Source organism: Gavialis gangeticus, unplaced genomic scaffold (assembly GCF_001723915.1).
Source record: "Gavialis gangeticus isolate Ggan-Ray unplaced genomic scaffold, GavGan_comp1, whole genome shotgun sequence".
Classification (NCBI taxonomy): Eukaryota; Metazoa; Chordata; order Crocodylia; family Gavialidae; genus Gavialis; species Gavialis gangeticus.
Window position 1 is genome coordinate 19,633,501 of NW_017729027.1, and position 11,572 is coordinate 19,645,072.

Genomic DNA, 11,572 nt, shown 5'->3' on the forward strand with positions numbered 1-11,572 from the left:
CGCGCACACACGGGCCCAGAGGCGGGCGCGGAGGGCATCCAGCGGCCTGCGCCTGGCACGGCCCCCCTCCCCCCGCCCCCGTGGGCAGGGCGCTTGATTTCGGCTGCCCCTGCTGGCCCTGCCTCTCCTGAGGGGGGAGAAGTCACCGAAGTTCCCCCCTCAGGAAGGGAGAGGTCAGCGAGCGGAGCCCCTCGTCCTGTACCCCCCCCCCCCAGGGAGAAAGTCCTTTACATGGGACAGATGAGGAGGGTCATGCTTACGTTGTTACTGTGGGTATCTCCAGGGGCTGTGTTTATCAAGGTCCCATTGCCCCTTGTCTCATCACCGCTGCTTGCTTTTATCCTTGGAAGAAATGATGATGCTCTTCCAGGAGTGCTGGGGAAGAGCGGCGGGCATGTACGGAAGTTGCTCGGTTCACCATTTGCAGCACTTTATTGCCTTGACTTAACAGAAGTGCATTGGTTTACAGCACTTTAAAAATGAACACAGCACTTCCATTTGAAGCTCTGTATTTTACAGCGCTTTAAATAACTTCTGTACGCTGGGCACGTTTCGGAGCAGTGGAGAAGTCCCAGGAGGCTGCAGAACACCCCTGCCTCCTAGCTTGGAAAGTGCAGGTAGGCTCAGAGCCCCACCCCCCAACGTTACACCTGTCATGTTTAAGAGCTTGTAACTTTATAATGCTATAAAAAGTGCTGTAAACTATAGTGCTGTAAAATGTGCCTGGAGCACTTCTGTGCACACCCTGAGTGATGATGACAAGTTGTCTCCAAGTAGACAGCCAGTACTGTAGACTGGCTGGGTTAGCCAAGGTGCTGTGCTACTGAACCTACAAGAGGCTGAGTGAGTTTAGTGGGAGTTCAAAGTGTTTAGCATCCATGGCTCATAAATGTGCCTTGTACCAGATGTTGGGCCCAGCATTTGCTGAACAAGTGCAGCTATTAGAAAGGTTGCAAAGGAATTACAGCAGAAGGGACTTGTTGGTGTATTAGGAGAGATGAGACTGCTCTACTGAATTGATCCCTGAGGTCTCTAGTAGTGACGGAGGGAGACCTAGTACAGATAAATGCGCCTATGTAGTAGTCAGACAAGGTTCTTTGGGTGAATCTGATATCTTTTATTAGGCCAACTTCCATAGTTGGAAGGGTTTTTTTTAGCAAGCTTAGTAGTAGCTGCCAACATTTTAATCGCAGTAACTTGTAGACCTGAGCAGGGTTAGTTGCCTGGACTTTCACTTACAGCATTACTCCTGACACTATGTAGCAGACATGGCCTAAGTAAAGGTAAGAAAATTTTAGAGAAAAAAGGCAAGTGTGATGACTATGAGGTTGAACTAGATGACCTCTCGAGGTTCCTTCCAGTCCTACTTCTCTATGAAAAGCCCACTTCACTGGTTTCAATTCATATAGCTTCATTGGTGCCTATTAATGCAAACTAGAGGTGGCCAGAAAGGCAGCTTACAGTCATAAAAATAAAACTCCACAAAAATGGCCCTTTACTTAACACTTGGCATGCCCCCGCGCCAAACCTAGCACATGCCCAGAAGAGGCATTGTGTTAGTTTGACCTGACTCACCTAATATCTGTATAGATGAGGCTCTTCAGTGGGGTCTTTTTGGCACTTTTATCTAAGAGCTGATTGAATCAGTCCTCAGACAAAAGCGGCACACGCGATCTATACAGATGCTGTGGAGCTGAGTGGAACTAATGCACTGCTTCTTACGGTGAAGTGTATTGGGGGGGATTTTTTCACGTCTGTCAGCAGCCAAAATTTCCAGTGGAATAAAATTTCATCAGTTAAATTCTGCTTTGTTGAACCAAAGATAGTTCATATGAAACCTCTCAGGCTGAGTGAGCTTTCACTCATTCCAAAGGAGGATTCTAAAGGCCTAGATTGCCGGCAGGTCTGCCTTGTGCTGGGGACCCTTGGACCTTCCTGCAGCAGCTCTGCAAAATTGACATTTTTTGTCAGCTTCATTGCTGACATGATTGTCAGTTTCACTGGGCAGCTGCAGGGGCCAAGGAGCTTCCAGTTTGTCAGAACTGGATAGAAACCAAATTTAAAACAATATAAAAAGACAGCTCTCATTTAAACTGAAGATTACTCAGTTCAGCCGCACAAACATTAGACACTCGTCATTACCTGTGTACCATAGAAGAAGCTAGGGCAATGAAAATTATGAGGTTAGTCTGAAGAAGACAGATATATTTCTTAATAAGTTGTAAGTGTCTTGTGGTAGCTAGTCTTTCATTCTGATATGAGTCTATTGTTTTCCTTCAAATGTATTATAGTAGCAACTATTTGTAAGCTATCAAGTGAGAAAAATGAGGCCCAATTATAGTGAGGCTGCCAGTGCCAACCCTTTGCTGACATCTGCAATTAATTTTATTTTAAAATTTGAAACACCAAAATGAAAATAGTTTCTAAACAGATGTCTAAGGGCTTGAGGATGTGAATATAGAATAAGCATGTGAAACAGTCTTGCTGTTTGCCCTTGGATCTGATATCAGGAGTTTCTAGATCAAGTTCTACTTTTTAAGAACCTGGGGTGGTATTTTGACCCTGCTGAAGTCAAAGATTGTTTTCCTGTTATCTTCCATGGGGCCAGAATTTCACCCAAGGATCCAACTGGCTCATTCTTAGCCAAGAAAAGTATTTCCTTTTTATATGGTACTGAAACTGTTGTTTTGAAAAATTTAAACAAAAACTAGAATTTTAAAACTGGCTCCTTTTCTTGGGGCGAATGCATTGGGGTGAATCTAGCTTGTGCCTGAGACTTGGTAATACTCTTTAATTATCAAAAAATATTTGTTGTTCAAGTAAGCATGTTTTATCTTTAGTTAGAGCCAATTTTACAAAATGATGCACAATAATAGACACCAGTAGGCAAAGAGTCTTGTACTGTAAACAATGTACAAATGATGAGGATTTGGGAGACGCAGATGACAATCCTCTGGGCCCTCAAAATTAGGTCTTACTTTGCATTATTGCAGGGATGCTCAACCCTTGGCCCACAGGCCAGATCTGCCTATGTGGCCCACAGGGCTCCCCAAGGGTCTGGAAATTTGGTGAGGAGGGAGCAGCCTCAGTTAATCCTGGCACCACTCCCCCACCACAACATTTCCAAACCCCACAACCCAGGTGGCGTAGCTCTAGGCGCAGAATCACGCTGGCATGTAGGGCTGGAGCAGCAGGCCTGATCTGACGTGTGGGGCTTGGGCAGTAGGGCCTAATGCAGTGCATACAGAGCTGGGGATGAAATTGAGGCATCAAGCCCAATTTAGTGTGTGGGGAGCTGGGTTGGCAGGCCTGATCGGGGGCACACAGGGCCAGGCCTTGGGTAGTGGGGCCTGATCCAGCGCACTCAGAGCCAGGTCTGGGGCTTAGGCAGCATTACCGGATCCAGTGCACAGGTGATCAAAACTGTGGCTGGGGCAGTAAGCCTGGTCCAGTGTGAAGCCAGGGCTGCCACCTACGATATGACATTCAGGATCGTGCCCCAGCACTGTGTGTGCAGGATCAGGCCCACAGATTGAATTTGGCCTGCAGTCCCACCCCACCCCACTCATCCAGCCACAGGGCCAAAAGGGTGGCATCCCTGTGCTATTGCAAATGTATTTTAATGAGTGTGCAGAATTAAGTTTATTTCTAGTTTATGCATTGCTTTTGATAGGAGAGGTTTATGTCTGCATCTAGCAAAATAACCCAATATCTGTGGTTATAATGCAGCTAAAAACAAGATTATAGGAACAATCAAGTGGATAATAGAATTATCAAGTCCCTGTCCAGTTTTGTGTTTTTTATAACATGTATGCGGTTTGCTCTACTGCCCATTGAACTTGATGAGGGCATTTCCATTGAGTTCAATGAGCTCAAACTCAGGCCCACAGTTTCTAAAACAGTTGGGGGGCTGTTACAAACTTGCATAAATGCTTATTTTCTCTCAAGAATAGTTTTGCTGTAGGGGTTTAATGGCACTTTTCATTGGAGCTTAAATTTATATTCTGAATGCTGGCTGCCTAAATTATGTAAAATTGTTTGAATAGGTACACAGTACTGCAAATAGGCTTGTCTGTGACGATTTATTTTTCCCCTCAGAGTGCAATATTGACAAAAGTCTGCTTCCATGACAATGCATGACAGATTTCTTAATCATCTGATGCCACTAAAAACAAGGAGTGGTTTTGCTTCATCTTCATGTTAGCTCCTTCTTTTGTCTTAATGTGTATTTCCCAGATCAGTGTTGCCCAACTTATTGGTTTTGTAGGCTGAATGAGTGGTACAGGATGAGCCTGCAGGCTGTCTATGAGCCCTATCCAGTGTGTATAAGGCTGCGGCCTGCTCTGGCACGCTCTGGATCAGGCTCTGGGCTTGCATATCATATCATGGTACTAGCCCCATGCCAGATTAGGCCCACCACCCAAGCCCAGCCCCAACTCCAACCACACGTGCACTGGATCAGGTCTGCCACTCCAATTCCAGCCCCATCCCTGTACGCGGTGAATTGGATGCATTGTCCTGGCTCCAGCCCTTACTGTGTGTGCTGGATCAGACCTGCTGCCCCAGCCCCTTGTGTGCTGGATTAGGTCCTGCCATTCCAGTGCTGGCCCTATACATGACCAATCAAGCCCCACTGCTCTGTCCCCAGCTCCAGTCCTGACTCTGCGTACATCAGATCAGGGCTGCTGCACCAGCCCCAGCCCTGGTCTCAGTCCCACATAGACTGGATTGGGTCATGCTTCCCAAGCCTCAGCCTCATGCACACCAGATCAGACCGTGCCACCTGGGTTCTGTCTCTGCACAAGCCTGATTGGGCCCTGCCACGTTAGGTCTGGCCCCATGCACGTGAGATCAGGCGCACTTCTCTGACCCTGGCCCTGCATGTACTGGATCAGGCCTGCTGCCACAGCTCCATGTGCACTGGATCAGGCCCCACCACCCTGCTCCCAGCACTGTGAGTGGTAGATTGGACCTGCTGCCGCAGCTCCAGTTCCTGCCCCAGCACTGAGCTGGGGCAGGAATGAGCCCATGCATGGCCTCGCATGCATGGGCTCATGCATGCGAGGCCATGTCATCTGGCCCACAGAGACTGGAAATTTGGCAATGGGGGAGTGCTGATGGATTTAATTGATGCTGTTTCCTGCTCCCCACATTTATGGACTCTTGGTCTAAATTGAAGAAAGTATGAAACTTATAAAAGGGTCTACAACAGGGGCAGGCAATTATTTTGGGCGGAGGGCCGTTTACTGAGTTTTGGCAAGCCATTGAGGGCTGCATGACAGGCAGCCAGGGGCAGATTAATAGTAATTTTCTAAATTTTTTAGGGGCCCCATGGGCCAGATAGAATGTCTTGGTGGGCTGCGTCCGGTCTACAATGTATGATAGGCTGTTTGCTATATGTTAAAGTTAACTATGTTGTACTAAAATAGCCTTCCTGCTACTTATTTAAAATATATACAGTTCTGTATATTTCTGTATTTTTAAACTGAAGACAATTTGCAAAATAATTTTATTAAAGTATAGAGCATCATAGTCACACCAGCCAAGATTCAGTGTTTGTTTGTTTGTATGCAGACATTATCTACTCTTTAAATGTTTCAGAGTGATGATGCAACCGAACTGACAACTAAGCCAAAGAGAAGCTTCTATGCAGCAAGAGATTTGTACAAGTATCGACACCAGTATCCAGTAAGAAGATTTTTTTTGGTTTAAAACCCTGTTTTAATAAAGTACAACAACATCCAAATGAAATCCCTAAGCCATATCATACCCTAATAAATATCAGAAATGAAAAAGCAGAAACTGATGGAATGGCTGAAAATGCCAAAAAGGAAAGTATGGAACCAATGTGACACTGTTTCCTGCCAAACCTGTACAACTTCTTCCTGCAAACTCTAGAAATTGGGGGACACATTAGACTGTCAGTGGAGGAAGAGCCATGACACATCATGTTGTCCATTAGTAAATCTTTGGAAATTACCAAGGAGATGCTGGCATGTCAATTATTGTGTTACAGAAGCACCCTGAGGCTTCAACTGAAATCAGGGTCCTGGTGCTGTTAGGAGAATCCTTACCCCAAACAGTTTTTCATCTTCTGCATCTTTCAAACACTTATGCATTTACTTACCTTTAAGCATGTGTGCAATTCCCAGAGGTTCAATATTTTCTCAAGCCTGCATTTGTTGTCACCAAACTATGAAAAGAGCTGAATGCCAATATCTTTCTACCATTGATACTTGTCTTGCAGATGGATAATACTTTTATTTTTTCCTTTTCAGCAGAACTTTAAGGATCTTCGATATCAAAATGACTTGTGTAATCTCCGCTTTTATAAGAATAAAATTCCCTTTAAACCTGATGGTGAGTAATCTATAACAGCATAAGGGTTAACAGAAGTATAAGAATAATAATGAGGTAAAACTGAATGGATATTTATGATGCTAGGGGTAAGTTTTCTGCAGTTCATGCACCATCACAGCAAAAAAGAGATTTTAGGAGACTTGAAAGAAAATGAAAAACAAGAATTGAATGTTTCCAGCGTTAGAAGCTACACGTGAGAGAGAATGGAGTCATGTATATGAAAATTGAACAAGTGGGAGATGGAGACTCTCATTATGGGCCAGTTAGAGGCAGGAGTCAGGTCTTCTGACAGTGAATGAGATAAAATATTGGAGGAGAGGCCCAGGAGAGTTTTGAAAGTTAAGACATAATAGGTTATTTTTAATGAGATAGGAAGGGGGAACAAATGGGGTGATTCAGAGAAAGTGGTGACATGGCAAATGGTCCTTGCAGCAGCGTTCTGGCAAGGTAGGATTGCATTTGTCAAAGTCAGAGAAAAGGATGTTTCAACAAATTGAGATACAAGATTACCAAAACCTGGATGGGACTTTTAATTTTGTGCACAGATAGGAAAGGTTTTCTTATGCAGAAAGAACTGGTAAGATTGAGACATAGCTTGGCTATGACAAAGTACAAAATCATAGAAAAGTAGGTCTGGAAGGGACCACAAGAAATCATCTAGTCCAATCCCCTGTTCAAGGCAGAAGCAACCCTGTCTAAACCAATGGAAGCAAATCTTTGTTTAACTTGCTCTTAAATCTACCAAGATTAGGGGTTCTGCAAACTCTTAAGTAGTCTGTTCAGGTGCTTAACCATTCGTACAGTGACAAAATTCTTCCAGAATTCAAGCTAAATTATCCTTGTTGCAATTTAAAGCTATTATTTCTTGTTCTATTTTCTGGACCAGAGAAAACAGTCATCATCTTTATTATCACCCTCTAGAAGCTTTATGGAGACTTATAAAATTAAGACATAAAATAATTCTCAGTCTTTTCTTCTCCATACTAATCCCAGTTCTACTGACCTTTCCCTGTAAATCATATTTTGTAGACCTCTAATTATATTTGATGCTCTCTGCTGGACTCTTTTAATTTGCCCACAACTTCCTTGAACTGCCATGCCCCAAACTAGACATGGTAATCCAAGTGAGGCCTCATCAGTGCTGACAGAGTGGGAAAATTACTAATTTGACTTGCAAGTGACAGTCCTATAATACAGCTCAGAAGTTTTGGCCTTTTCTGCAAAAAAGAGTGCACTGTTGACTAAAATTCAGCTTATGGTTCACTATAACCCTTAGGTCCTTCTCTGCGGCACTGCAGCCTAGCCAGTCTATATATGTGCATATGATTGTTCTGTCTTATGTGCAGCACTTTGTGCCTCTTGTCTTTATTGGATTTCATTTGATTAAACAGAAAAAAGGACCAGAGTCATCAAGGTTATTCTGAATATTCTGTCCTCCAAATTGCCTGGAACAACCCCCACTCTGGTGTAGGTAATTTGCTTACTGTATACTCCATCTCATCCTCCAAATCATTAATATTGGGTACTATTTAATATTTTAATTAAAGGGCTGGATGGCACTGTAGGCAGTGGCAAACATGATTTAGTTGCGCTACTGGGATCTGACAAGTGATATCCTGAGTCTCAAAAACACATTCTGCCATGCCAAACATTCACAGCAGGATATGTGATTTTTTGGGGGGGATTGGGTGTAAAATTAATTCAGTCCCAAATGAGTGACTGCCCAAATGCAGGAAGCCTGGAATTTGGACTGGAGTGGACTGAATGAATACCATGGCATGGGCAGCTGGGGATCAGGGAGCTTTTATGTGGCTGCCTGCACTGTGGATCGTCTTCTCTCATATTCTTCATTTCCTCCTCAACACATAATTCATGTGACAGAGCCACACAACTGCTTTATTGCCGACTCCTGCCAGGTCGTCATCCTGGATGTGCAGGTGTGCTGTATGTGTGAGGAGGTGGTCAACAGTCTGTGATGTATCACCACACTCGCATAATGGACTGTCCTTTAAACCAATCTGATAGTGTGGCATTAAATCATCTGGCTCCGGAATGAATCCTGTTTAGTTTAGTTCATCAGTTGCAGGGGAGCTCGTACCCAGGTAGATAGGGTGTTGCATTGCTTACAAAGCACTTGAGATGAGAATCAGTCTCTTCCTACATTCTAGCTACCTACCTACCTACTGTGGATCTGTCAATGGTACATGTGCTTCTGGCTGCATCCATGCTTGAGCACAGACAGCTGGGGATCAGTGACCAGTTCAGATTAAAGTGAGATGCAAACCAGCCACAAAATGTTCCACATTAAATAAACAAGTGACTGAATTAGCATCTGTCAGGGCCCTAAAGTACCACACGGCCCACATTAAATGTGGAACATTTTTGTGGGTGGTTTGCCAATTTTGTTACTTGGCAAATTGGTTGAATGTATGATGTATTTTATTGCACAGTTCACACATTAACTGTGACTTCTGGCTGGGGCCTAGAAACTACCTTGTTCAGAAATGGGTAAGCTTTCATAGGCAACAGCCTACTTTATCATGTGCTAACCATTTGCATCATCAGGTGTCTCTGACAAAGCAGGGGGTTGCCTACTTCAAATGTTTATGCATTTCTGAGTGAGTTTGTTTCTAAGGGTGCCTGTACATTAGTGCAAAGTCTGCGCCAAGGTGCTGTAATTACAGTGCATCGGAGCAGACTCGATTAATTGAGTCTGCTGAAGTATGGTAAGTACCATGCTCCAGCAGCCTTCTGCATCTCGTGTATCAGTGTTCCTGCACTTAAAAATGGGGAACCAGTTTTAGTTCAAGCACTCCCACTGCCATTTTTAAGCACAGGGATACTGATACACGAGACAGTGAGGTGCTTTAATTAGAGGGGCTCTTGGAGCCGCTCTAAGTGAAGCACCACCTCCCCTTCCCCTAGAGCACATCCTATCCTGCCTTCTGCCTGACATCAGACTGACATGGCTAACTACCTTTCCTTTAGCCACAAAGCCTTTGATGGCAACTTTCTAAGCACAGTGATTCAGCCAGTTATGCATTTAGCACTTCAAAGAGGGTCAGAACACAGCTTGTTAATGAAATGCTGTAGTACATAAGAAAAAAAAGCACACGTTCATTCAGAAAATATATAGTGGTTTATTTGGATGATTTTAAAGCAGTGGTCACCAACCGGTGGATCTCGATTGACCAGTAGATCTCAGAGCCTCTTGGAGTCAATCTGAGGCTGGGGTGGGGGGGCTGAGTGTGTCTGCATGCACCTCACCCCCAACCTAGCAGACCAGTCCATAGGGGAGGGAAGGGGCAGAGGCCAGACCAAGGCCTCTGCGGTCAAGGCCAGTGCTACAGAGGCAGGAGCAGGGGTGCGTTAAATGGGTCCCCAGCCGGGCGGGCGGGTGGTGGGAGGATCAAGCCTGGGTGGTTCATCCAGGAGCGTGGGGGGCTCCCGCCACTGTGTGCAGCCTGGCGGTGACCCTGGGGGACACGTGCCCACCCCATCTGTGTGCAGAGGAGGCAGCTTCTGTTGCAGGCTGGGCTTTGCACTCCGAGCCCACCTGCAGCCCACGCAGGAGCGGCCTGACACCACGTGAGTCCCACTGCTGGGCAGGCAAGGGACTAGGCTCAGTCCAGCTGCTGGATGCACGTGGCCTTGGGCCGCTCTCAGGCCAGCTGGAGCTGGGCTCGGGGTGCAAAGCCCAGCCTACAATGGCAGTGGCCTCCACTGTGCACAGCTGTGGGGGCATGTGCCCCTCCGCCCGAATGCCAGGCAGCACCGGTGGCTGCAGCAGCAGTGAGAGAAGGAGGGAGGGGAGCTGGAGCAGGGGCAGGTCCTGCACATCCAGAGTGGGGATGAAGGCGTGAGTGGCTCATCTGGGGGCCACGCAGCCCAGCAGGGCATGGGGGGCATGTGCTGCCCAGATCTGCATGCCGGCTGCCACTGCAGGTTAGGACTGGGGTACACCAGGTGACACTGGGAGCAGGACTATGCAGGCCCCTGAAAATTTGCCATTGCCCCCTCTCCCAGCACTGCTGCCTGGCCTAACCGCAGCGCAGAGCAGACTGCTGCCATTAAGAGCACCACTCTGGCGTCCTGCACCAGCTGCCCCCCTTCCTCCCACAGACCCCGGGGGGGAAGCGGTGGGGTAAGGGGAAGGCAGTGCTGTGCTCTTCATGGCAGTGGTCTGCTCTGCACTGGTTGTGGTCGGGCTAGGCAGTGGCACTGGGAGCAAGGGCTATGGCGAATTTTTAGGTGCTGCAGCCCACCACGTAGCCCCGTTTCCAGCTCCGCCCAGCACACCTCAGCCATAGCCAGCAGCAGCCCAGCGGGCATGCAGATCCAGGGGCACATGCTGTCCATGCCCTGGTGGGCTGTGTGGTCCCTGCTCCCTGCGGCCCCCAGACGAGCTGCTTGCGACTTCGTCCCCTGCCCCAGCTGTTCTGGGCCCACCCCTGCTCCAGCCCCCCTCCCTCCCTGCCATTGAAGACGGGGGAGGGGGGGGCATATCGAGGCCCCAGCAGTGAGGGAGGAAGTGGGCTAGGGCTGGAGCCTCGATCTGTCCCACCCCCCCTCACAGCCCTTTCCCCTCCCCCCACACCTTCCCCCACAGATTTACCTGCTGGGGAGGCATGCCCCCAAATAATTTTTTCTCCCTCTGCCTCAATCTGCCCCTCCCCACTTTCCTCCCCACAGACTTACCTGCTGGATGGGGGGGAGGGGGAAGGGGATGGTGCACAGTAGATCTTGGGTTGCTTTTAAATGCCAAAGGTGATCTACTTAAAAAGGTTGGAGACCACTGTTTTAGAGTGATTTTACTGTGGAATGTAGCTTTTAACAAGACACATCCAGCATATTTTTAGATTTTGAATATTATTTCTGGTAGTTTTATCTACACTGTATTTCATTTAGCTTATTAATGAGAATATAATGAAAGATAGTGTCAAAAGCCTTGCTACAGTTGAGGTGCACCAGTTCCATTGCTCACCCTCTATCCACAAAACCAATGACTTCATTGTAAAATTAAATCAAGTTGATCGAAAATAACTCTTGACACATCCATGTTGGTAGTTCCTGATCACTAGGGATCCTGGTTTTCTCTGATAAAAATCCAAAGTTCTCTGATAAACCCCCCACAAATCCACATTTTTCTACGATTAAAATGAAACACCACTAATGTGTGTGTGTGTGTGTGTGTGTGTGTGTGTGTGTGTGG

General features: G+C 46.6%; 1 protein-coding gene across 1 annotated transcript in view; it reads left to right on the forward strand.

Moving 5' to 3' along the window:
• Positions 1-536: 536 nt before the first annotated feature.
• The window catches only part of OGFRL1 (opioid growth factor receptor like 1), a gene marked incomplete at its 5' end in the record, with an annotated part of 29,485 nt that continues 18,449 nt past the window's right edge, over positions 537-11,572 (forward strand). Inside the window, 3 exons of the mRNA XM_019520333.1 lie at positions 537-617; positions 5,602-5,688; positions 6,279-6,360. Of these exons, the coding sequence (XP_019375878.1) occupies positions 537-617; positions 5,602-5,688; positions 6,279-6,360 (250 nt within the window). The remainder of the gene's footprint in view (positions 618-5,601; positions 5,689-6,278; positions 6,361-11,572) is intronic.